We start from the raw sequence: 26,145 nt of genomic DNA on the forward strand, positions 1-26,145 counted from the left end.
ATGCCCCTAAGCACCACATCTACACGGCTTTTAAATCCCTCCAGGGATGGTGACTCCACCACTTCCCTGGGCAGCCTGTTCCGGTGCTTGACAACCCTTTGGGTGAAGACATTTTTCCTAACACCCAATCTAAACCTCCCCTGGCACAACTTGAGGCCATTTCCTCCTGTCCTATCGCTTGCTACTTGGGAGGAGAGACCAACCCCCACCTGGCTACAACCTCCTTTCAGGTAGTTGTAGAGAGCGATCAGGTCTCCCCTCAGCCTCCTTTTCTCCAGGCTAAACAACCCCAGTTCCCTCAGCCGCTCCTCATCAGACTTGTGCTCCAGACCCTTCACCACTTCGTTGCCCTTCTCTGGACACGCTCCAGCACCTCAATGTCCTTCCTGTAGTGAGGGGCCCAAAACTGAACCCAGCACTCGAGGTGTGGCCTCACCAGTGCCGAGTACAGGGGGACGGTCACTGCCCTGGTCCTGCTGGCCACACTATTCCTGATGCAAGCCAGGAGGCTGTTGGCCTTCTTGGCCACCTGGGCACACTGCTGGCTCATATTCAGCCAGATGTCGACCAACACCCCCAGATCCTTTTCCACCGGGCAGCTTTCCAGCCACTCTGCCCCAAGCCTGTAGCGTTGCCTGGGGCTGGTGTGACCCAAGTACAGGACCCGGCACTGAGCCTTGTTGAACCTCATACAGTTGGGCTTGGCCCATCGATCCAGCCTGCCCAGATCCCCCTGTGGAGCCTTCCTACCCTTGAGCAGATCAACCCTCCCCCCAACTTGGTGTTGTCTGCAAAATTACTGAGGGTGCACTCGATCCCCTCGTCCCGATCATTGATAAAGATATTAAAGAGAACTGGCTCCAGCACTGAGCCCCAGGGAACACAACTTGTGACTGGCCACCAACTGGACTTAACTTCACGATGTCTGATTCAAGACATAATTTTTGTGTTCTCCATAAAGAACACAAGACAAGAACACATTAAAACACACAGTTTTGATGTCTTGGATCTCCCTTCAGTTAAGGCAGGACTACAGAGATGATGGTTTATATGATTTTAATCAAACTCAGTAGAGCACATGTATGTGGAGTATATCAGTCTTAGCAGGGGAAAAAAAAGGCTGGAGGGTATCTTAGATGCAGAGATCACTTTCTTCATCACATACTATCCACTTCCAAAACCTTTACTCCCTACACAGAGCTATAAAGCTACTGCCGACATACAGCAATCTGTTTATTCTCATTATATACCACCCAAATCTGAACCTGATGAGACCACCAAGAAGATGACCACTCAAGCAGTCATAGCATAGTCGTCGTATAGTCAAAATGTCTCAGCACGTATCGCTCGGAGCTATTTGGAAAGATTTTATAGGGGTAGAGTTGAAGGAGATCTCCCTTAAATAATAAAGAATACGTCATCCCTAAAGCAGGGTTAAAGCTAGAAGCCCGGCCACTCTGCTTCCATTTGGGATGATATGAATTTTTTTTTAATTTTTTTTTTTAAGCTGCTTATTATTCTGTTTCCATTTGGGATGATATGAATTTTTTTTTAATTTTTTTTTTTAAGCTGCTTATTATTCTGTTTCCTTTTTGCATAAAAAGATGCATGCAGGGTGCAGCAGAAATTGCTGGAGCGCATCTATTTATCCTGAATGGGAAAGACGGGGACGCTGCTTCTGCTTGCTCAAAGCAGCTTTATAAAACCCCAAACAAAAATACCATTAGTGGTAGCTAAGGAGGGTTTTGTTTGCATATTTAAAGAGAAGGTATTAAAATGTATTTCTTTATTGACTTTAATCAGCAAGTAAAATACTATGTTAAAAAATTAAACTCATGTGAAAACAGCATTTCTTCTCTAAATAGCTCTGCCTGCAGTTCAGGAGGAGGAGGCGGGGTGGAAAAGAAAGCTAAAAAAAAAGCTTACAAAAAGAAAAATACAGAAAGAAACCTTTCTTTCTCTTGCTGAGCCTCATCCTCTTGTTTATAACTCCCGAAGAGAACAGCAGCACGATTGTCCTACCTCATGCTGGCCGGATTTCAGCAGGAAGGCTTTGGTCACCCAGCCTCCGGCATCCGATACGTGAGGCTATTACCCTGGTCATCTCTCCTTTTTTCTGCCTTTTCTTCCCCATCTCTCCCCTTGGATGACATCCAGGCGGACGGGATCTACTGAAAATTCATCAGCTGTCTAGTCTGAAGTCACTATAATAATTAAAACCCAGGTAGAAATTGAAAGAAGGCATGGGGGGGGGGGGGGGGGGGGGGGGGGGGGGGGGGGGGGGGAAATCAATCCCACGCTATGAGGGACTATACAAAAAAAGGCCGGGGGGGAAAGGATGGAATTGGTGCTATGGAGCTCCAAAATCAACGTTTGAAGATAAGCAGTGCTGAGCATCAACATCACCGGAGGAGGTTCCCATCTACGCTCTGTTGTTCCCTGGGACACATGGCATAAATACACGGGGGACCCTATTCCCAACCGGATCCAGATCCTGAGCCAGCCCAAAAACATCCAAGTGGGTGTGGGATTATTACTACATTTTTAGAAATGTAGAAAATAGGAATTTGTTTTAGAAAACAAATGCATTAAAGATAAAAATAAAATAACTCTGTAATCAATTTGAAAACACTTTCAGCAATTAAAAGCTGCCTATCCCAATCACGGATCCTTGTCCGAAGAAATTTTGCTCCTAAGCAAAATGAAGTGTGGATCTGGCAGTCTGGGGGGAAGTCAAATCAAGTGTGGTTTGAATCAAGTCAAATAAATGGAAATGCAGCGTTTTCTCTCAAAGTACAAAATTTAATAGTAAGCTCAAACCTATTTTACTTTTTGAATTTCCAGTTGAAAGCTAGAAACTTAATTAAACTCTTTGGAAAAAATAGCGCTTAAGATCTTTCGACATGATAATCATAAAGCAATGTAAAAATTACAGCCATTAAAATCAAAACGCAAACTTAGGGCTCCTATAGACTTCAATATTTGCTCACACAGATCCTTTACACCTTCAGCTAGCAGGTAAGACAGCCTAGTTATTCAAAAAGCTTCTTCTCCCAGCTACATTCCTCTTGCCAAACAAATGTGATTAATACAGAAAACAGCTATGTTTTGCTTACTCATAATTATATCTTAACGAAGCTTTTACAGCAACAAAAAAAAAAAGCGAGGGCAGGAGCAGCCTATCTAACAACCCGCAGGAGTTTTACGGCCTAAATGGAAAAAAAATTACTAAATATTCCTCAAGTGCCCGACTGCTCGGGTCAATATTGCTTGTAGCAAGACAAATACTCCATTTGCATGCCGCCAAGCCCTCGCTAAGAACTTATGGACTCCTTTAAAAGCCTGACGATCAATAAAGAGCAATTAAAAAAAAAAAACAAAACCCCACACTTAGTCAAGGAGGGGCGGCTAATGTGATGGAGATTAAGCAGACGCTGACCCACGCTACCTCAAAACTTTAAAATTAGCCAAAATGACAACTTTAATCAGACCTAGAGGGGGAAATATAAAGAAAATAACATATTTTTATTTCATATTTATATAAATATAAAATAAATATATATACAGAGGATATATATCTCATACCAGTTATATATTTATTTTCTATTGATATACCTCGTATATATATTGTCTATTTATTTTAAATCAACATATCTAGTATTTGACAACTTAGGAAATACATCTTTGTTGCAGGCAAATGCAGATATTGCTGCATGCTTAACCCTTGAGCAAAGGCGGCCGTTCTGAGACCTCAGCTGGGGGATGCACCAAAATTCAGAGTAACCTCAACTCACGTTATTTATCATTTCAGACCCTTGTAAGGAAAAAAACCGGGGCACTCCGACCTCATTAAGCTCTAATTGCGTTGTCCATCAGACGATGCATGCACTCAAGCATCCAAGTCAGCATCCATTCTGTCAATAACCCAGGCTGATAAATTTAATTCACGACCCCGCTTGAAAACCAGGCAAGCATCAATACGTCAGGGGGTTTTTTAAAGCATTATGTTTTCTCCCAGTTTTATTGAAATTATTTGGCTTTCCTGTAGCAGATGAAAACCAGATGTTATAGAGAGGGAAGGGTTGCACGAGCCAGAACGAAAAAACCAAGGCAGCAACAGGCAGGTCGCACCCATTCATTACCCATATATTCCCCTTCTGCCATAAGGCTATTTATATTGCATCTCTATTATTACAAATATTATAATTGTGATGTAATTCTAGAAACCACAGTTTTCTCCTTTGCAGCCCAGAGTTGAAAGCAGCACGCGAGTCGAAAGGCTTCAGTAAAGTTTCTTTGTGCAGCGTAAGCACTTTGGAAAGCTTCGCTCCCATCTTGCAGCGTTAATGCCAATATTATGGTTTGTAATCCCTCCTGAAGCAGCCCGAGCCCAGGATTAATCCAGGCTTACCGGCTCTTGGATGCCCACTTGTTATACTGAGAATATTAAAAAAGAAAAAAGAGTTTGTGTACATGCACGCAAGGCAATTTAGGAAGTATCGCTGCGTCTCGCTGGTAATATTCAAGGTGCATCCTCAGCAGGACTAGAGTTATTTATCATTTTAAGCAGCTACATGATGCAAAAATAGAGAGTTAGAGTAAATCGTAGGTGATTTAAGAACTGACTGGCCATATGCGTGGGCAACTGAAATGGCGGGTGACCTACCTTGGTGAATTTTTAGGCATACTCCACAAGCAAGGAAAGATCTTTGCCCTTTCCACGTTAATTTTTTTCCCCCGTTTAACCCTCATCTAAAACTTCTGGCAATAGCGGATTCTGATTTAAAGCAACTGTACGGTGGCAATTAAGAGAAGATGCAATTCAGAGCACAGGAACCGGTTATTCTTTGCAAGGGGAGGAAAAAAATGAGCCTCATTGTGCCCTAATTGCTACCCAAAAATCACTGCCCGAACCAGGGTTGCATAGGGGGAACCGAGACGCCAACAGCACTGCTCCAAGGACCACCATGGATCATCATCCCGGTAGCGATCAGCTGCTATTTTGGGGAATTCACTTAAATTCCTTTAAAATTGACTTAAAATGATAAGTTTGCTTTGACATCCTTTTCCGCTCCCAGTTACGCACCTATATACTGGAGTACTATCTCAAATTATTTGTCAGGGTCGCTCGTACACAACAAGCAACATGTAATACACCTTGCCTTTTCATTAACAGATGCAATAATTAAAAGTACTGGACAAATTTCCATTGGGAGTCTCCAAAATATTTTAAGATTCCATCACTGTGCTTTTCCATAAGAAAAAGGGTTTACTCGTATTATCACAAGCATTCTTCTGAAGCTTGAGAGTTAAGTTTAATTAATGCTTTTTACAAGGAGGATGCTGAGCTTCATGGGGTTTTACTTGATTAATTATTTTAGGCTTCTATATGACACTTGCAATGCAGATTTTTTTGTGGTTATATATTATTATATTAGATATATTCTTATAATAGGTATTATTATAATATATATATTATTGTGGGCTTCGACACGATACCTGCAATGCAGATTTGTGTGTGTGTGTGTATTATTATATTACTATTATATTATATATATTATTATAGATTTAATTATAGATATTATTTTGGACTTCTATATGACATCATCAATGCAGATTTGCATGTGCTTGTGCATACACGCACACATAATCTCTCAAGACTTGCAAAATACTATTATATTGTTATTATCATTGCATACTATTATATTGTTATTACATTATTTTTATTGTAGATTTTATGTTAGAGATTTATATCACTGTGGACTTCTATACGACACCTGCAATGCAGATTTTTGTGTGTGCGTATATTATTATATTAATATTGTATTACATATATTATTATAGCAGATATTATTATACATATATTATTTTGGCAATGCAGATTTATGTGTGTACACACACGCATAATGTCCCAATACTTGCAAAATACCACCACGTGCTTTCCTCTAGCTGCTGTTTAGAGAAATTAAAAATATTTACTCATTGTAATTTTTCCTGGAAAGCGCTTCCCGCCGCGTAGCAGGTCAGCTCTGCCCCATGCACGCGGTAGAGCAGTGCCTGCAGTTACGGCCGCTCCTGCGTTCGCTGCCACCATCACCGCGCCTGCAATTAGCAGAGAGGCTTACTGCAGGGTGATTGCGTGCATTCATCCGCTTCTGATTAACGGCTCTGGGAAAAAACGGCGATGGAGAGGGAAGGGAGCAACCCAAAACATGAACATTAAAATAAAAAAAGAGCAACAAAATACCAAAAAAAAAAAAAAAAAGTTGCAGGTTGGGTTTGGCAGCATGCTGGGATTAGATCACCGTGAATCCCAGCTTAAATACAGCTCAAACATGAATTTCCTGACTAAGGTAAAAAACCCTGGCTCAAATTTATGAACTGTTGGCAAGGTTACCTCTATCCCAGAGGCCTCCAAATACCAAGAAAACTCTGGCCCAGAAATGCAGAGTTCAGGCTGATAATTCAAATACATTCCTCTGAGCATCGCCGTCCCTCAGCCGTAGCCTAGGCAATAAAGAAATAAACTCCAATACTTCCAACTTCACATTTTTCAGAGCCGTAGAAGTGTATTTCTAAAGCCTACAAAGTTTATTTTCGATGAAGAAGGGGATATAAGCCTTGTAGAGAAGGTCGTTTTAAGGAGGTGACTTCAAATCTTCCCTGGCTCCGTTGGATGCTGCCCACTCCACTTATTTTTGCAAACAAAAAAAAAACCATGGAATTTTCCACTCTTCAGGACAATCTTCTGGATCTCCTTAATTAAAGGATAATTCAATTTCACAGTAACCTTTGCAGGCTGTAAGAAGAAAACCCCACCCGAACCCCACACTTTCCCATAGGAGACTCGGCGCTACCCCTTACGTCTCCCAGCCTGTATTTAAATTTTTCCCAATTCAGAGAAAGCAGTAATTCTGCAAAAAACCATTTCACGTTATTAAAAATCTGCTTGGTCTCTTTTTTTTCTTTCTTTCTTTCTTTTTTCTTTTTCTTCTTCTTTGTTTCTTCTCCAAGCACATCAGATGCTTCACTGAAGTCTGGAGAGATTAGATCTGCTCTGCTTTGGAAAGCGCTCGAGCAGCAAATATTTGGGATAGAGCTCCTACCCCGACCCACCACGCCAAATCTTTGCTCCCCAAACCTGCTTTTTCTCCAAAAAAATTTCCAATTTCCTCAATGATAAAGCAGATTAAAGTTTTAACATTTTGCCCTTATCTTGGACTTTTTATCCACATGCTTTCATTCTCCTTTGGCATCTCTCACACGGCTACTTGTCCAAGATCTTTCTCCCAGTTAAAAACCGTAAGTAAATCTGCCTATTTTGGGACAATCAGTAAATCTTTGATCCCTATCACAAGTCGCCGCATAGGAACCCCGTTTCTCTGTTCTTATTCCCTTCTATCAAACACAAGGATATTACAGATCTGTAAAATGCTAGCAAAAAAATAACATCTTTTAATTGCATTATGGCCAGACATTGTTGAACTTCTTTTTTCCCCCCATTTTTCCTGGTACCTTTTGTAATGGAAATAACTGACACAATTCGCTTTCATGACTATAAATGCTTTTCATAACAGCCAACCATCCTGATTTGTCTTGTGCTGTGCTAAATTTTGAATTATTTCGATTCTTAAACAATATTGTACCATCTTTTCCTCTATTCTGGCTCTACTTATGGGTACTGGTGGGGCTAGGACTCTTGAAAATGGAAATAGATCCTTTTAAAAATGCTCTGCTTTTACGAGGAAGACCGAATTACTCATTTCGCATCCAGACGGCTTTGCCGCGGCTGACGAGCACCAAGCGTAGGTGGACGGCAGCTGTATAACGCAGGCATCATTCATTTTATCAGGACCTAACAAAATCTTTAGCTTTCGCATCGCAGTAAGATGTATTTTTATGAAAATCCTTACTGGGTTAGCAGCATGGGGTAGAGCCATCGAGGTGTAGGCGAAAAAGCAAGCGGCACGCTGCTGTTCCTATAGCGCTGGCTGGAACAAAGATAATTTATGGTAGTCACAAACTTCATGAAGTCAAGCTGATCCCCAAAAAACCCATTCAGATTGATTAGACAGAGATCGCCGCCAGTTTAGGAGAACCCTGAGGTACAGACGACTGAAAGTGGTGGGACCAGCAGGGAAGCTTCATCCTGCCCAATGTCCTCAAGGGATGGGATGAAGGATGAGGTGAAGCCTTCATCAAGCTGAGAGCAGCTATCCTTGTGGGCAAAGGAGCAGGACCCCACTCTCCAAGGCTCTTCTCTACAAAACCGAGGCGGTGCTTACCTACATCGCGAAGCTTCATGGGAGTGAGCGGCGATGCGCGTGGGGCACCAACCATCCCAGCGATAGAAAGCTTCGTTAATTTGTTGCTCCCACTGACACAAAATGGACATAATTTTTTTTCTTAATTACTTTGCATGTCCTAAAATAAATGATCTGCAAAATTTCTCTGCTGTTTTTAAACTCAGTAGTAATTCTTAAGACTCAGCTTGTCCTTTCATCTTCTCTGTCGCAGCCTTTGCCCATAAAAGTCCAAATCCCCAATCACTGTGACAAAGCCAAAGGCTCAACTGTCTGGCACGACGTTTATCCCTCATCCATCTTAATTAAACGAATAAAAGCGAGTCGCAACCGGCTGCTGCAGCTAAGGCAGATCCCTTCCGCAAACATGGTAAGCAATGATTTTATTTGCTTACCCCAAAATCCTGCCATGAGCTTCGGCGAGACTCGTGCAACTTCTGCCTACACTTCGCTATATTGCCTTACTTTTTTTTTTAATTGATTTCTGTTGAATTTGGCAAAGCTATTTGATCAAAGTAGGAGGCACTTGGTTAAGCTTCTTTATCTGGCAGACATTGGGACCACAAAGAAAATGCAATCTTCTTCAAGCTGTAGAAGAGATGGTCAACACCACTCATCCCAGCAGTTCTTGGGTTTAGACATTTCTGTTGACACAACCCTAAACAACGATTGCTATTCACACCGATGCTCGTGCTCTACTTGCAGGCATCAACAAAGGCGTCGACTTCTCTCTTCCTATAGGAAGCATATGGGGAAATAAGGTGTATACATTGCGTTGCCGCCTGTGCTGTAGTTGGCTCAGGAGGTCTTCAAAGGGAACCTCTTGACCCCCCCCACTAAATCCACTTCAGTTTCTATGCTCCAAAATTGCTACGATTCAAACTAAATCCTGGTTGCAGGCAACCGAGGTCTTCTGCTGCAGGACCAGATGGGAGTCTGTCTGCAGTAAGACCCTGGAGCGGGCTCAGCACCGCCTGCTTCCCTCCACACAATGGCTCCCTGTTGTGCTGAACCTCTTGCTAACATCTATATAGGGTGTATATGCACCCATATAATGTATGCATGTATACATAACTTTAATTTTCATCCAGGACAGCTAGGTACTTTGGTACCTTTACAAACGCGATGCTTGCGGACCTGTCCAGGCTCATACAGGAAAATGAGGGGAAGAGGCAGGAGTGAGCGCCAGCCACGTGCATCGACTCCAGAAGTAACCCTCGTCCTTTAGGTTTACGTACATCAACAATCACTGGACGTCCTGGGTTTGGCTGGGACAGAGTTCATTTTCTTCCTGGTAGCTGGTACGGGGTTATGTTTTGGATTTGTGCTGAAAACAGCGCTGATAACACAGGGATATTTTCATTCCTGCTGAGCAGCGCTTACACAGAGCCAAGGGCTTTTCTGCTCCTCATGCCACCCCACCAGCGAGTGGGCTGGGGGTGCACAAGGAGTTGGGAGGGGACACAGCTGGGACAGCTGACCCCAATGACCAAAGCGATATTCCGTACCGTATGACGTCATGCTCAGCATATAAAGCTGGGGGAAGAAGGAGGAAGGGGGGGGGGACGTTCAGAGTGATGGCGTCTACCCAAGTCACCGTTACACGTGATGGAGCCCTTCTTTCCTGGAGATAGCTGAACACCTGCCTGCCAATGGGGAATGAATTCCTTGTTTTGCTTTACCTCTTAAATTGTCTTTACCTCAACCCACGAGTTTTCTCACTTTTACCCTTCTGATTCTCTCCCCATCCCACTGCGGGGGGAGCGAGCGAGCGGCTGCGTGGGGCTTAGCTGCTGGCTGGGGTTAAACCACAACACTGGAGACATTAAAGGAAAAAACCCATAACTAATGGCATTTTCTGTCTCTTTCCACTGTATAAAATAAGCGATGATAACAACTTCTGTGCTATAAATAGCAATTCCTGTAGTATAAATAGTAATTTCTGTGTTATAAATAAGAAGGGAAAGCCTCTCACATTTGAAGACCCTGAGAACAGATGCAGAACATTTTACTTGCTGCCTTAGGAAACAATTTGTTGGAACTCGGAGCTCAATAAGACACCATCACCTTGTCATTGAGCAGACAAGAGAGGATATTGCTCTTCGGGCAGCAAACCAAAACGCTCTCACCAGCGATGTTTAGTGGAGAGCACTCACGTTTTGCACCTGGAAAAGCCACAGGGACGGCAGAAGCCGTTAAAAAGCCAAAATTTGTCAACTGTTACCACCGGAGCTGGGTGTAGTCCCTGTCCTACAAAGGCTCCTTGTTCTCAGGCTCTTCTGTTCCCCACCACGGGCAACCAAGCTGCAGCACACCACCTCTCTGGCATCCACCCAGCACCCAAGCCCGGCGCGTAAAATCCGATACAGGCTCCCCAGCCATGAAAAAAGTCAAAGGCATCTCAGTAAATGGGCCTAAAACCAAAAAAAAATCTGTATTTTGACTGGGAGAAGGGAGGGGGGAAAGAAACAACATCCTTACTAGAGCATTAATTTCTCATTCTGTGACTAGAAAAATACAGTGCCATATTAACTACAGACATTAGGGATAAAAAGTCTGCGCCTTGGTTATCGATATTAAGTCCTCATGGAAGCCTTACTAGACAGGAGCAGCACAATCTTTGATCAAAAACATTACTTATCAGAGTGCTACATTATCATTATATTATCTGAGATATATATATAAAAAAAAACCAAAAAGCTTTCAGAAAAGAGGTCGTTCCTTCATGCTTTATAAAATGTGCACCTTGATAGTCAAGTTTAAAAAAAAAAAGCTTAATACAAAACCAAACAACAGATACACTGGTGCAAGAAGGCAGTGGAAGATTATAAAAAAAATGCTATTAAGTGACTTGTTCTCTAATACCGTATAATGCTGAGCATCATCTGGGTTCACTATGGTTGCATGCAAGCACGAACCCCTGCTTGAGTCAGACTCAGGATTATATTCTGTAGATATACAAACATCTATATAGATAAATATCTAGAAAATCTACATATCCAGATATCCGGGGGTCCATGAAGTCTGGATATCTAGAGATCCAGATAGCTACAAAATCTAGATACTTTTTCCTCTAATGATCTATATCTAGGTGAAACTCTAAAAGATCAGTGAAAGAAAACTAAAGAAAAGGATAAAAATGGAAGGGTATGAATGAGAACAAATGACAAAACAAAACAACTCCCCCAAAAAGAGGTGGCGAGGAGGGAAGGGAAAAAGATGGGATGCTTGGATGCGTAGGTTCAATGAAATGCTCCCTGGTTTTATTTAGCATTTCTCTCCCGGAAACAAAACAGCTGCTAAGTCTTAAGGGTGGAGAAAAAGGCAGCTTCACATGAAACTGCTTTAATAACTAATCCACTTCCCTGTAGTCATCTCAGGTCAGAATAACAATTTCTGTCATTCAAGCATCATAATAAGTTGGACTTTGGGGTAACAAAATGTTTGCTGAAGATAGCAAAGAATGAAAAATAATAATAATATTCAACTCAGCCACCAATACAGCCAATCTGGATGTTGCAAGAAGCCTCTAAAGAAAAAAGCCTAAATAATTGAGCATCAGAGAAACGGATGAACAAGACATTATTTGATACAGAGCCTGAAACTGTAAAATATCCCCAGCTAAAGAATAACAGCATTTTGAAAGCGCTGGTGAAAAGCATTCGGTGCATGAGCCTTGCTGTATGAGTCCTTTGTGTCACTGCTGCCGGCGGAGGCCTGCACAAATTCTTCCCACATTAGGCATCATCTGTATAATCTCTGTGCGCTGCTCCCTCTCTAACCTTTCCCTGCACTGGGGAGGGAAGAACGCAAGGCGAGAAAAAAAAAAAATAAATAAAAATCCCGGCTGCTGCATTAAACACCTACCCCAAACTAAGACCATACAGGAGATCAATAATAATTGTTTATATTATCAGTTAAAAATGATTGAAAGAGAGTAATGAGCAGAATAATGAGTCCTTGCCTCTCCCCTTCATATAAATCCATTTTTTTAGATGTAAAACTTCTAGAGCCACAAGACGCAGACTAATGACTTCAAATCAGTGTACTGGAAACTGAACTTCTCATTTTAAAGTCCATTTTAATGAAATTTGATTACCTCCCATTAATACTGTTGCCAGTAGGAAAAACTATGTGAATATACTCAAAGTTTACCTCCCATTGATACTGTTCCAAGTAAAAATACGGATACGCTCGATTCAAAAACGTCTTTTCTCACAGACAAATAATCGCACCATAATTTGCTCTATGAAAAGAGCATTCCCTTATCCTGGCTACACGCTGCAGGAATTAACGGGGTGGGATCTGCCGGCGAAGCTGAATCCTACCTGGGATCACTACAGGTCTTGCATGTGTCCGCCCAAATTGCTTGGGAGAAGCAGCGGAGGATGCACGCGCAATTTAGCTTCAGCATCTCCGCATTTGTCCCATGCCACTCGAATATACTGAAAGGCCAGGACATGCCTGATTCTTCTAGTTAATTGATTTTTTTTTAAATATTTTTTTTTTAAACTCCACTCAATAGCTCTTTGTTTAACTCTGGAAACATTCAGCAGCATCTACTGAAATTTTGGCAGCGCGGTATCGTTTTCACTCGCACCTAACAGAGGCCAGCTCTTCAGCTGCTGCGAGAGCTTCATTCAGTTGGAAGGGGGCTGTGCATGACCACGGCAAAGTCCTATGAAATAAAATTCAGTAACTTTTAGTTGCTGCTTACATTTTCCTCTAACAATCCAATAATCAGGATTAAAAAAAAAAAAAAACAGCAGCTTTTGGACTTCTAGACCTTAAAACTGAAGCTATAAACTTCCCCACACAAGCAAAACACAGGTATTGTGTAATATCACTCCAGAAATTAAAAAGCGATTCCAGCTGCTGTTCCGAAGGTTTCTATGCAAACCACCACCTATCAGGAATGCAAACAGCATACAAAGGACTAGCTGCAATTTTTTTCAAAAGCAATTCAAGCAATCAATTCTTTTTTTTTTTTTTATCTGGCACAGACACTGCAGATGCACATCAGCTATGAAGGACAGCAACAGCTACCCTCCGCTGACAGCATTTCTCAGCTTGGCACAGAAACATTTCTTTTTGCTTTTTTTTTTTTTTTTAAAAGCAATTGAGAAATCCCCACTGGGACGTTTGAAGATGCATGTAAACAGCTGCTTAGAAAACATGTCTGGGTTTTGTAGTTGCCATCACAGTACTTCTTGTGACAAATGTTGAGAAAGTTACGGATGATAAAATGATCTGATGCAGGCTCCTTTAGATCTAGGCTCATCCGATACCTGTCTGGGGACCTTCGGGCATACCTGAGCCAGGGAGAAATTTGCTACTTCTGCATTTTTGCTGAGAACTAGAAAAAAAAGAAAAAAAGAAAAAAAAAACCTACCAAAACCTATGATGTAATAAATTAACTTGCATTCAAACCTCCCCAGGAAAGTTGAAGCATGGTTTATGTTTCGCTTTGCACCGAACGGAGGAGGACGTTCACGTGCTGCGTTGTGCACTGGCCAGGGCGATGATCACGGGGATCATGGGTGCACCAACGTCCTGTCTCTGTGAAAACAAGCTGGGCTTCCAAATATAAAGTTCATCTGGATGTTTCTAGGTAATCTAATTAAAAAGAAAACAGGGTCTTAAAACACTGTCCTAAGTTCACATGAACAAGTTACCTACCTATGGGGTAAACCAGCCCTGTGGCTAAACCACAGTTCTCCAGGTAGACCCCTAAGTGAATCAGAGAATGGTTTGGGTTAGAAGGGACCTTCAAAGATCATCTAGTCCAACCACCCCACCACGAGCAGGGACATCTTCCACTAGCCCAGGTTGCCCAAAATCCCATCCAACCTGGTCTTGAACACTTCCAGGGAAGGGGCATCCATGTCTTCTCCAGGCAACCTCTTCTAGTATCTCATCACCCTTAATTAGAAGTCCTGTGATAACAACACTTTTGGGTTTGGGTTTTTTTTTTTTTTAGAGTAAATCTTTAATTGTGGCTTTTGGAATTAGAAAAGAAGTAGGAACACTTCTTGGTTTGCATAAGCTGCCTATAGGAAGCTCCTCCTATTTTTTTCCTCTGAAAAAAAAGTGCAATTTTGGTGTGAAGTGTTTGCCTGACCGGCATGCTTCCTTGATGCTTTCTTAAATAATATCAAGGTTGGCACCTAAATAAAAAACACCTACGTGGCAGCAAAGTTACACGCCCCAGGTCCTTGATGGAGCATCAAGCTGAACATAATGAAGTTTTCATCTAAAGTATTGCATGAAGTCTATCCAAAATGCAATCGAATTGCAGCACATGCAACTCTTCCTCTGATAGCTACATAAATCAATTGAATTTGAGAAGTTCGGTCTTGAAACTAAATAGCCAGAGAGCAAAACTTTGGTAATCTCAGCACTACAGATGCCCTGCTGAAAAAGCAATCTTCTATAGGGAAAAGATGTGCTTTATAAGAAAATGGAGAAAAATACAGAAAAATATAAAGAAAATCACCTTTTTCAACCAATTGGAACCTTGTTACTAGAAAAATAAGTATGGTATTTAAGTAATATCATTTATCACAAATAAGCAATATATAAGTAAGTAAATATTTTATATCATTTTTCACCAAACAAAAAAAGGCAAATTGCAACCACTCCAAGGAGCACCGCTACAAAAAAGCTTGCCTATCAAATCCCATTGTAGGAAAAAGAAAATCCATACGACTTACATCGAATATGCTTTAAAAGGACACACATCTAACTGCAGTCGCTGCTACATACAACTACTGGATGATATTACCACGTTTAGATGGCAGTAACAGCTTGCCTTGACAGCTGTCCCCAAAAGTGCGACTTGGACAAGGCTCACGGGAATCTTGCCCAACAACAACAACAAAAAAATCACAAACAATAGCCTGAGGTTATTCAAAAAAGGTAAGTTAGGAAAACAGCGAAGCTGCAGGAAAAAAATAAAATTTAAAAAAAAAAAAATCTTAATTTTGCTCCACTTCCGTTCCTGCCGTGCGAGCACGATTGCGAAGGTGTTCCCAGGAGCAGGCAGTTTGGTGGAAACGCTTGTGCTACCAGACTCGATTTGCAAGCAGGGAAAGAAAAGAGTTTACTCGGACCTGTTAATCTCTTTATTTGCTGTGCTCTGTTCCCTAAATCAGAAGTCGCAGCGCGAAGAGGTATGTCGCTGCCTCCTAAAAGACAAGCCTGAGCTGAACAGAATTTAATTTTAAATACGCAGAGGGAAAACAAGGGGATTGAAGAAGGTGACCGGAGGAGGGGAGAAGAACGAAGAAAAAGAGGACAAAAAATAAAACCACAACACAAGTTTGGTATCTAAGCTAAGAGAAGCACAAAGCATATTTCAACCACAAATGCAAGGAATCAAAAGGTCAAATCTGCAAATGAGTGGCAGGCTAACACAACCCTTTACAACAGATCTTCTCTGAAGATCCCTTTTTTAGGAAATTTTAGGAAGGGAAGGAAAAGCACAAGTATGCACATCTTATCTTTAAGCCTGTGTGATTTGTGACTATTTGGGACTGGCACTGGCAGAGCAGAAGAAATTCTGGATTACCCTCACTTTCTCCGAGAGACCTGGAGGCAGCTGGAGAAGCACAACAGCAGCCGTCCAGCTGCCAGAGCAAAGGAATGCAAACTTCTGTTCCAAAAGCAAAAGAAATAACAGATATGATTCAAATATATTTTTTTTAATTTTTTTTTTTTTTTTGTTAAAAACAGCTGCAGATCTTGCGAAAGGAAAGCAAAGAGGCTCAGCACATCTCTCCCTTGTAGCTAATCCCAACACACCCAACAGTCCTCGGGAAGAAGTGGCCATCACCAAAGCAGAATTCCCAGCAAACAGCTGCCCTCCATCCAAGAGCCGAGCAAGCAGACTTCAACTTCAGATCCTGAAACACGGGGGTAACAACAGGAATCCTGACAACCAAGGATCTTCAAATTACACCATCCTGAAATGGCCTGCACCCTACTTTTCCCTGCATAAAATAACAGCAGAAAAAGCAAAGAAACGTGCATCCTCTATTTTTTTGCCTCCCAACACAAGCTGGTTTGCCGATAAGCAATGACTAGAAGTTTGGATTTGGGGGAGAAAAAAAAAAAAAAGATTTCATCTTTCAAGTAGGTGGAACAGCTCATTTATTTATGGGACTGCATCAGTGGACTGAGTCATGGTCAGGCAGCTTTGCAACTGGACTGTTTTATCTAGAATTTAAGAAAAAAACCCCAATTCCCAAAGCTTCCCTCTACCTTCTCTTTCATGAAGAGCTCTCTTCTCCACCTCTGGAAATCCAAGCTAGACAGAGATACTCTCTCTGACACTGCGCAAGAGAATTATAAAGCAGACCTTGGTCCATGAAGGTATATTAAAAAGCATACCAAAACCCAAGCAGGCATGCAAATGTTTCAAATAAATACCAGGATTGGTGGAACACAATAGTTTTCCTACTTGTTTTCTTAAATTAATGCGGTCACTTAATCGGGTCATCGCAGTAACAACCATTAATTGCAGACTACCGGAGCCTGGTCTGATATTTTCTCATCGACTCCAGCAAGAACTCCATGAGATTTATTATCTTTAGAAAACACAGTCAAACTCACTTTTAATTTTAAGAGAAGAAAATGCAACGATTGAGCCACCTCACGCACTGCGGTTCAAAGGAAGAGCCACAGCACGGCTGAAGCTGATGCTCATGTCACCCACATGCAGACAGGCTTTAAGAAAAAAAACTCTTTAATGAGCAAAACTGACAGGTCCAAGGAAAACCATTTCAAAGAGTTACGGCACAAATTCAAGGCAAATTAATTAATGAATGCTTGTATCCCTCTTTATAGTTTCATATCTGTGAAGTTAATGGTGCGGTTCATCTAATCTCCTTTTCTCCCCAGGAAAGGTCCTCATAACGTAACTAATCGCACCGGCCAAATCTAGTACTCATGATTAGAAAATAAAATTTTGACCATGAAAGTTCCCTTTGATTATTCCCCAAGCTCAGTGAAGTTGAGGGCGCAGAAACTCCCGAAACACAACACTACCAATACACTACATGCAAGCAATTCTTTATGCAACATACTATAAGGAAAGGCTACCGTTTATTCGAGAAAGGCTTTTTCATTTCCATTTTCAAACCTAAAAATCACTAAGATATACCAGTATTAAAAAACACTTGAGTGAAAACAAAGCATTAATAATTCTGTTCGCAAGCCATTGGCTCTACTTTTATTTTTCCCTTTGTGTTTTGAAGCAACTATTATTCCATAGGTAGAAACACAACCTTGTCTTATTCCTAATACCGTTGTAACTTTATTACCAGCATTTACCAGATAACCCCAGCCTAGTGTCATAATAAAACCCCAACCACTTGGGTTGGTTGGATTTTTTTTTTTTTTTTTTTTTTTGCACCGTTAAAAAGTTTCCGTGCTACTATCATCCCCATCTTACCTCAAGCACTGGTCCAGCTCCAAGAATAATCTGTTCTACTCCGCTGGCAAATCCCTTCTGGCTGAGGGCGGTGAGGTGATGAATCAGAAAATTGGTGCTCTGTGTCTTTCCCGACCCGCTCTCTCCTGAAATCACGATGCACTGGTTCTTTCTCCGCTGAAGCATGGCGTGGTAAGCCACGTCTGCCACAGCGTAAATATGGGGCTCCAGCTTTCCCAGCTGATGGTTATCATACATCTTGACATACTTGGGGTTATAAATAGGTAGAAACTTGAACGGATTAATAACGATGAGGATGCTGCCTACATAGGTGTAGATTTTTTCTTGCTTGAAGCGGTTTCTGAGATTTTCCAGGAGCGTTTTCTCGTTCAAGTCCGGCAGGCTGCACAAGTCATCGTAGTCCTTCTGCTGTGGCTGGGGAAGGAAGCCACGCTCCACCATCCTGCGACGCTCCTCTGTCACCCGCAGCCAGGACTGGAGGCTCCCGTAGTGAATGGACCCGTCTAGGTTCTTCTCCCGCAGGAGGAAGCGATAATCCTCGCCGCTGATGCGGTTCTCCAGGGCCATGCGAGGCCACAGCATCATGCGCTGGACCGGGCAGTCCGTAGGGTTGAGGATCCATTCCTCCCCACCAAACTCCTTCACTTCGGCAAGGACGTAACATTTTGTTTTCTCGAGCTGAAGTTTATTAATGAGCGAATCGATCACCTCGGCGGCCGTGGAAGTTTTCCTGGCAGTGATGGGGCAGTAGATAGTCCCTTCCGCGATGCTCCCGGGGTATATGTGCAGCGTGTACTCGCTATCCTCAAAGCGTCGTCTTCCTCCAACATCATTTACACTCATATTGGATCCTTTCCCATCAGTACCTGCGCTGCATAGTCAGGACCGTCCTATATCTTGTCAGGTCATCATGTTAGCAATGCTAAAACAGAAAAAAAAAAAAAGGTTAGGTGTTTTATCTTGACAGGGATCCTTGAAAAACGGTTGAAGCGCACCATGAGATGCAATGGAACAACTCAAGCAATCAGACCAATCGCCTTAAAGACAGCAAATTATGATTCCCAACCGACATCTGGAAAGGCAGCAGGGGTTTCATACACCAAAGGTGTAATAAAGAAGCATATTTAACACACAAACACTACTCACAGCTCAAGCTCTCCTCTACTCGGACATAACTACCCAACAGCACCTCAAGCTTTTGCTAAGTTTTCCCTGACTCTGAAGCATCAAGGATTCAAAAAGACCTGATTTTCAGTGTATTTTACAGAGAATAAAATCAATATTTTGTGAGCAACATACCACACAGCCTACTGAATCAATAGTGGCATTCTCCTCATGTCAAAAATTGCTACAGCCTCATCGTTTAATATTACCACATAACTTATTTCAGAGTTAGTGCCCCCGTTTCCGTGTTTGCATACTTCATGCCAACTTAGGGAAAGCATCATTCAGCTAACCGTGACTTTGGAAAACACCCCTTGACTTTCCCAATACTGACTTACCCATACATATAAATTATGTATTTTCTAGATGTTATAGAGATAAACCTTTTGAGACTTTGAACAGTTGCATAAAGTGCTAATTAAAAAAAAACAAAACAAAACACAAAAAAACCCCCAAAAAACTTTAAAATATCACCTTACAGGCATACTCCAATCAAAAGGAAAATGCCTCCTTTGTCGTAGAATCATAAAATCATTTTGGTTGGAGAAGACCTTTAAGATCACCGAGTACAACCATTACCCCAGCACTGCCAAGCCCACCACTAAACCATGTCCCTGAGCACCACGTCTACACGTCTTTTAAATACCTCCAGGAATGGTGACTCAACCACTTCCCTGGGCAGCCTCTTCCAATGCTTGACAACACTTTCGGTGAAGAAGTTTGTCCTAATATCCAGTCTAAACCTCCCCGGCACAACTTGATGCCATTTCCTCTTGTCAATTCAAAGGCCTTCCTAAGCAACATTCAAAATGACTCTTGAAACACAATGATTTGCCTAGTCACGAGTTTAAAAAAAAAAAATTAATTACTCAGTGGTCACAAGCTCCAAGTTCTATCACATTGTAAATGGACACGTGACTCCTCCATGGGCATCCACCCGAGAGCATGCACTGCTGATATGCCTGACACTTTGCTCCAACACTCCTGGGATGAGGACCTTGTATCGACTGAATTCACCTACTCCTACAGCTGCTCCAAAATCCAGACTGCGACAAGAATTGTCAGCTTCTCATGGGTGGGTTTTATACAACACCCTTCAATTTTTGCTGCTTCACACTAGGATAAAATGACCATCGCCTTCCCTTGTGGACCAGGTCCTTGCCCTAGATACATCATCCCATGGTCCTGTGTCAGTGAACGGTAGATAAACTCCTTTCTCTTCCTGTCCAAGAGATTCTCAACCTGCCAGGATTCAAACAGTAGCACTTCTTGACCCACCAAGTCAACCTCTTCCAAAGGTGTCCATATGTGACATCAGATATGAAGTATTACAGCCAACTCACTCGCACAAAACTAAACGCTCAAGAATGGTCAAAAAAAAACATGAGGTCAAAACCCACATCAGGTTTAGGGAGCTCCTGAGCTTCAGATATTTGGTGTCAGGAAGAGTATTCAGAGGAAGCATTTCACATGGCTGCCCTGTCCAAGACCTTCAGTCCAAGCACAGCCACCCCATCATCTCCATCCACGCAAGGCTGGGATTTGCAGATTTGTTTTATTTACTACAAGCATTTCTGAGGTCCTCAAACGAAAAGCATTATTTTATGTCGTATTGTTTCTCGCCTCGATATTTCATTAAGTGTATTATCCCTGGCCACGCGCTATTCAAAGCGAAGAAATTAATGTCACAGTGAAATACATCTGGCAGGGATTCATGGCGCATTGCTTGGTAGCAGGACTTAGATACCGGGAAGCGCTCCAGCTGCTTTCCTATAGGTTTAGTATCGGCACAGATGCAATAGGGATGATGTCAGTTAAGTGCTGGGCTGGGCTTTCTTTGTCTAGCTCTACAGACTCCAGCATCGGCTTTTCTTCAAGAAGGGAAAAAGAAAACAAAACACCACACTTACGCTAGATAATTCCTCATCGAGATTTTACTTCAAAGCTTACGACTAGAGGGCTGGCTATTTTTATTCACGTTATCAAAGTGTATCGAAGACTGCTGACTCACGTGAGAACCGCAAACAGGACTTTAAGTTGGTTACCTTGAGCAAACTGACCTTCCCTTCCACCTCCTCCCTCCTGTCAAATAAATCCTCTATAAAGCATCAGACCACTCTACCCCACCCAGCCAACAGCTTTCCTCACTTCTCTGTAGATGCTTATTCTCCATGGACTCGGTAGAACAACAAATATCTGTGTCTTCTGCATCCAAACAACTTGAATCCAGCAGAATTGCGAGCCAAGCGTGAACCCCACAGAGATGCTAAAAGCCCCAGTAACTCTGGGAACGCAGAAGAGCCAAGTCCTCCCCCCAAACCCACTCAAACGCCAGAAGCTTCCACTAATGAGTAAGAAATTTAGTGAGGTCAGAAAGCAAAGAGGTGTTAATTTGAGCCTTATAAATCACAGGAGGCGTGCCACAGGATTTACTTTTAATAAAGCTAAACATGTCTTGGAGTATTATGTTAGGTCAAAGAAATGTTAATGAAGATAATTGCTTGTGGTCTCCCAACCGCTGATGCGCATGAGCCCGGCTCTGCTCAACATCAAACACGCCTCTTGCAGACAGTCAGTTTCCAAAGTATTTTGGAGAAAATATTGCAATGAAACCCATGTAATTAGGTAATTAGCATATGTCAAGGAGAAAGGCTCTCCTAATGACAACTGTTCAAGCAGGCTGTCATGTCAGCTTTTACATGACTTTTAAAATTAATGATATTTTTGCGTTTGGACATGAAAAGAACAAAACAGAGTATTTTGCAACCCGCAAATACTTGCTCTATGCGCTATTTTAATTAAAAGCTACGTGTTTACATTTAAATGAGAACATATAAAAAAAAAGAGGCTACATCTAAGTCATTTATCTAGGCTTATGGAAAAGAAAAGCTAGTATCTCACTGAAAGGGGATGCTTGTCTCTGTACCTGACTTTATCGCCGAGCTATCGTTCAGCTGCTTCGCTCATGTACTGGCTTTGGCAGTAACGGGATGCTGATCCCGTGGGAGATGGAAAACTAGAGGATACATCAGACCTCAGAGGTCAGAAATAATTACAAACTCCTGCGAACACTCCAGCCAAAATTTATGGACTATGCATGCCTGTGAAAGGAAAAATTTATGACATTTTAAGCCAATATACTTTCAGCCTAATATTTTCTATATCCTTTTCCATTTTCTATGTTTGAATGAAGATTCTCAACTCAAACTGACCCTGCACACTGATTTTGCTCAATTTTACTATCACAATAAACTTCTACTTGCAACATAAAAAGCACGATCTGCAAACAAACATAAGGTTACAAATTAAACCTTGTGTCCTCCTACCTAACAAAATAGATTAATATTTCTAAGGACCTCAGAGACCCTTATAAAAATCACAATAATAATCTGATTACCAGCAGGTTGACAGAAAAAACATACTAAAATTATGATGGTCAACTAGGCTTTGTGCATACACTAAACTTGTAAATAGCGGTTTGCTTTTATATTATATGCAATCTTTTACTAATTGACCACGGTTTAATAAACAGTGGTAGCAAATACGCTTTCTCAAATTAAACATACATATAACCTCATACAGTGAGCGCTCTTGCATTGGGGGCTGTGTTTTTCAGCAAGCATTATTTTGTAAAGGGACATCGAACAAATGAGGATGCTCCAATTTCCTTCAGAACAGTAAGTAACTGAAATGGAGGCTTTCAGTCATGCCATTTCTTATTTTTCCATTCAGAAAGACCAATCTCAGTATTTTCATTTTCAGGGACAGTGTAAGCAACACGTGGCAAAAATCCAAAATAAACCATCCACTGGAAGCATCAGTACTCGTCATAAATAATCTGAGACAGCTAAAGCCTGAAATCACGGACAGAGTTTGCCAAATATTGGATGATTCGGAAAAAATAGAGATTAGTGTCAGCATTGAGGCTGCTAAAGGGGCAATTCTGGAAGCAAAGTTCACTTGGTTTTATTATAACATCCCGTAACCCAGACTAGGGACTACAAAAATAGTGAAACACTCTCCCCGATCCCAGTCCTCAGGTGATCGCAACAGCCTCGCTTGCTCAAGACAACCTGGATTTATCCATCCGCTGGTATGTCAAAAAGGCATACCGTGTGGTGCAGAAATTCCTGAAATAGATAAACTTTAAAAAATCTGATAAGGAAATGGCCAATTTAAACATACCTCACTGCTTAATCTGAATATATTGGCACAAGAGCTCTCCGAATTTCTCTCCTGCAGGAGCAAATAGCCTCGTGCCACTGATACCCGAAATAACACCCCTGCAACATCAAAACTGATGCCAGACTGACGCATCTGTGACAGCTGATGCTGTAAAAACATCCTAGACGGGCAGAAAAGCCCATGGAGATGCTCAACATCTTGGTTATCATTGCGGTTTTACATGTCAGTTCATTTGATCATCTATAATGAAACCTCTAATGCAGGAAAAGTGAGATTTGTAAGCATTATAGTGATCATCAAATGGTTTGGATTGGAAGAGACCTTTAAAGGTCATCTAGTCCAACCCTCCTGCAATGAGCAGGGACATCTTCAACTAGATTTGAAAATCACAATTCAAATTTATTTCTTCAAAAGGGATGATAAGATTGGACGGGGGGGAAAAATTAACGTCAGCACTCCAAGATTGTCCATATACAGAAGAAAGGTCTTTTGGATAAATTTCAGAGTAGTTTATTTGGACTCAAGCACCTAAGCGAGACGCCAACGCAGTGAGACGACCTAAATTAGAACAGAAGAAGAAAGCAGGAGTGGAGACACACTTACAGATGCTCAGCAGCAACAGAAGTCCCTGCTGGACCTGGCGCCATGGAGTGTCAATACACAACCGAAACGCAACTCCTGCAAGCACCAAACCACTCGTCTCCTGCGACAGCGAGGACAAGCATGCAATGGCAGTACCATCCCAACTACACATTTTACTTCTTTGGTGGTTTCTTTCCTCTCCCCTTAAATTTTTCTATTTGGTCCCAATTCTGTAATCAAGAATTCTTCTCCCTTGCTAAATTCACTTCACCCTGCTTGGAGCTCAAAGCAAAAGTAGGTGAACCTAAAAAAAATCTGGTGTCCCTTCACTTCCTGCAAACTCAAATGATTTTGTAGATAAACCTTCTCGACGTCCCCAATCCAAGTCGGATTTGTAAACTGGGTTTTGGCCATTATTGTCATGAGTCATAATAAAAGGAGAAACCACGCTTGGTCAGTTAACCACCGTCCCTCTGGTAGGGAGAAATATTCTTGCAATATTTTTGATCCCACACTGTCATGTCTGTACAGTCAGAGATGTCTACTCAGCCTCTAAGGAGAATTCCCAGAATATAAAAGAAGAAGTTGTGAATACACAGCTCAAACTATGTAAATCATTCCCAAAGACACATAGTTGCCCACACTAAGTGTAACATAAAATAGGTTGCAAGCGTTTTCTCAAGTTGTTCCTAAGCTCACTGGCTTCTCCTGTGGCCTGAAAAATTGAGAAAAGTCCTATCAAGCTCTTTTTTTCCTCCCTGTATTTTTCATTTTTATTCAGCACTTTAAGCACCTCTATCAGTTTCTTGTCTATTCACTTCTACACTAGAGGATGAGACTTGCGTTTCAGCTTTCGCATGGAAGCTTCTTGCTGTACACTGGAGATCTGCCATCATCTCTTTCAGAGATGGGCTGTTCACCCATATTTTAATCCGACATTTCTTGCTACTTAAGAAGCCCCTCAGTAGGGGATAATACACAAACCCCTCAGTAGGCAATAATCCCTTCCAGAGCCTGGAATTACCCCATTTCTTGAGGTTTTGATATGTGCCTGTGGTCTGACAACCACTCAATGGTTCCTCTTCTTCTAGCAGCTGGAAGATGGGCGAGGGTGCTGCTACCCGTTCATCACACTCTTGCTGATGCATCTCATGTGGACATCTGTCAGCTTCTTCCAGAGCTTTTAGCTGAGACAAAAAAACCCCACAACACACCTAAAAAAAATATTACAAGAAAAGCTGTTGCAAAATGGATTACTTCTGTCGCAAACAGCTCTGACAAACAAGGAACTAAATCAGGACGTGACGCGATCATTTACTCTTCCCCTTAAGGTCAAAGCATTGGCGTTTGAGGTATTAATCAGGGCTACGCAGTGAATGAAGCTCTTATCTGTGGGATTCTGGTCTCGCTGGCTAGAGATCCTACCTACAGTATAAAAATATGAAAATTTTTAAAAAAAGGGACTACAGGAAGGCTTGGTGAAATCTTGTGATTGAGGCAACTGAATGGGAGAAGTGATTTCCATCTTCACTTCCATTACAGCATTTCTACGTGATGCTGGGAGACCCAAAAAATCAGTGCAAACAAAATCTTGCCCTGGACTCTTCCTCTTTCTTGAGCTCCGAACTCGAGTCGTTGCATCTTGATTTCTGGAAGCGCTACCGTTCTCCCAAAACGTGCGCCCTACGCATAAATAGCGGCAGTGGTGTTGAAGTATTAAAATAATCAGCTTTTGTCGTGGTACACGCTGAACAGCCGGAACTTGGAAGTTGATTCTTTCTATGTCTTCGAGCTTCATTGACGAAGCTGTGTCAGAGTAAGCAAGGATGCAAGAAATGCTGGGTACTTAGCAAAAACACAGCATCATTAAAAACTTCGTTCTGACAAACGAGGACCAGAAACGAAGCCCATGTCGGGCTCTGTGCCCTCCAGCTATTCCTTTGGTTTTTTTGGCCAGAAACAAACAAATATAAAAAGTAAAATAAAATATAAAAAAAAAAACAAAGGAAATTGCTGAATCCTTTCTCAGGTTGCAAGGGTGGCCCTCAATTAACTTAAACTTGCTGTTCTTATATTCCTTACATGGCCAACGAGAACTGTAAGCTAAATGATTAGGACTAACAAAAAGTCAGAAACTAAGGAAATGTTTTGTGTATCCCAAGTGTTTGGAGACATTCAGGGGGATGAATCATTGTTAGAAGTTTTTTTGCTGCTTCTAACGACTAAGCAGTCACTGGCCAGAAGCACGACAACCCTATTCCAAATACTAAGATAAAATTTCTCATTTATAAAAGTGGCAAAATTACATTTACAGCATCTTCAAGTTTTACCAGATTAACTCCAGACTCGAGCATCATCATCTGACAGAGCATCCCTCACCAACACAGCAGTCCTGTTCACGTGAACAGCCAAAACATCCGATTTTCCAGCTTTGCTGGTTGGATTTGCTCCTTACAG

At 41.8% G+C, this 26,145-nt stretch overlaps 1 protein-coding gene across 3 annotated transcripts in view; it reads right to left on the minus strand.

Annotated features, from left to right (window-relative positions):
- The window catches only part of MYO9A (myosin IXA), a 181,283-nt gene that overhangs the window by 129,472 nt on the left and 25,666 nt on the right, over window positions 1-26,145 (minus strand). For all 3 annotated transcript variants that reach the window (XM_054836978.1, XM_054836976.1, XM_054836975.1), the window contains exon 2: window positions 17,758-18,679. In XM_054836978.1, the coding sequence (XP_054692953.1) occupies window positions 17,758-18,600 (843 nt within the window). In that variant the 5' untranslated portion in view covers window positions 18,601-18,679. The remainder of the gene's footprint in view (window positions 1-17,757; window positions 18,680-26,145) is intronic.

Source organism: Grus americana, chromosome 10, assembly GCF_028858705.1.
Source record: "Grus americana isolate bGruAme1 chromosome 10, bGruAme1.mat, whole genome shotgun sequence".
NCBI lineage: Eukaryota > Metazoa > Chordata > Aves > Gruiformes > Gruidae > Grus > Grus americana.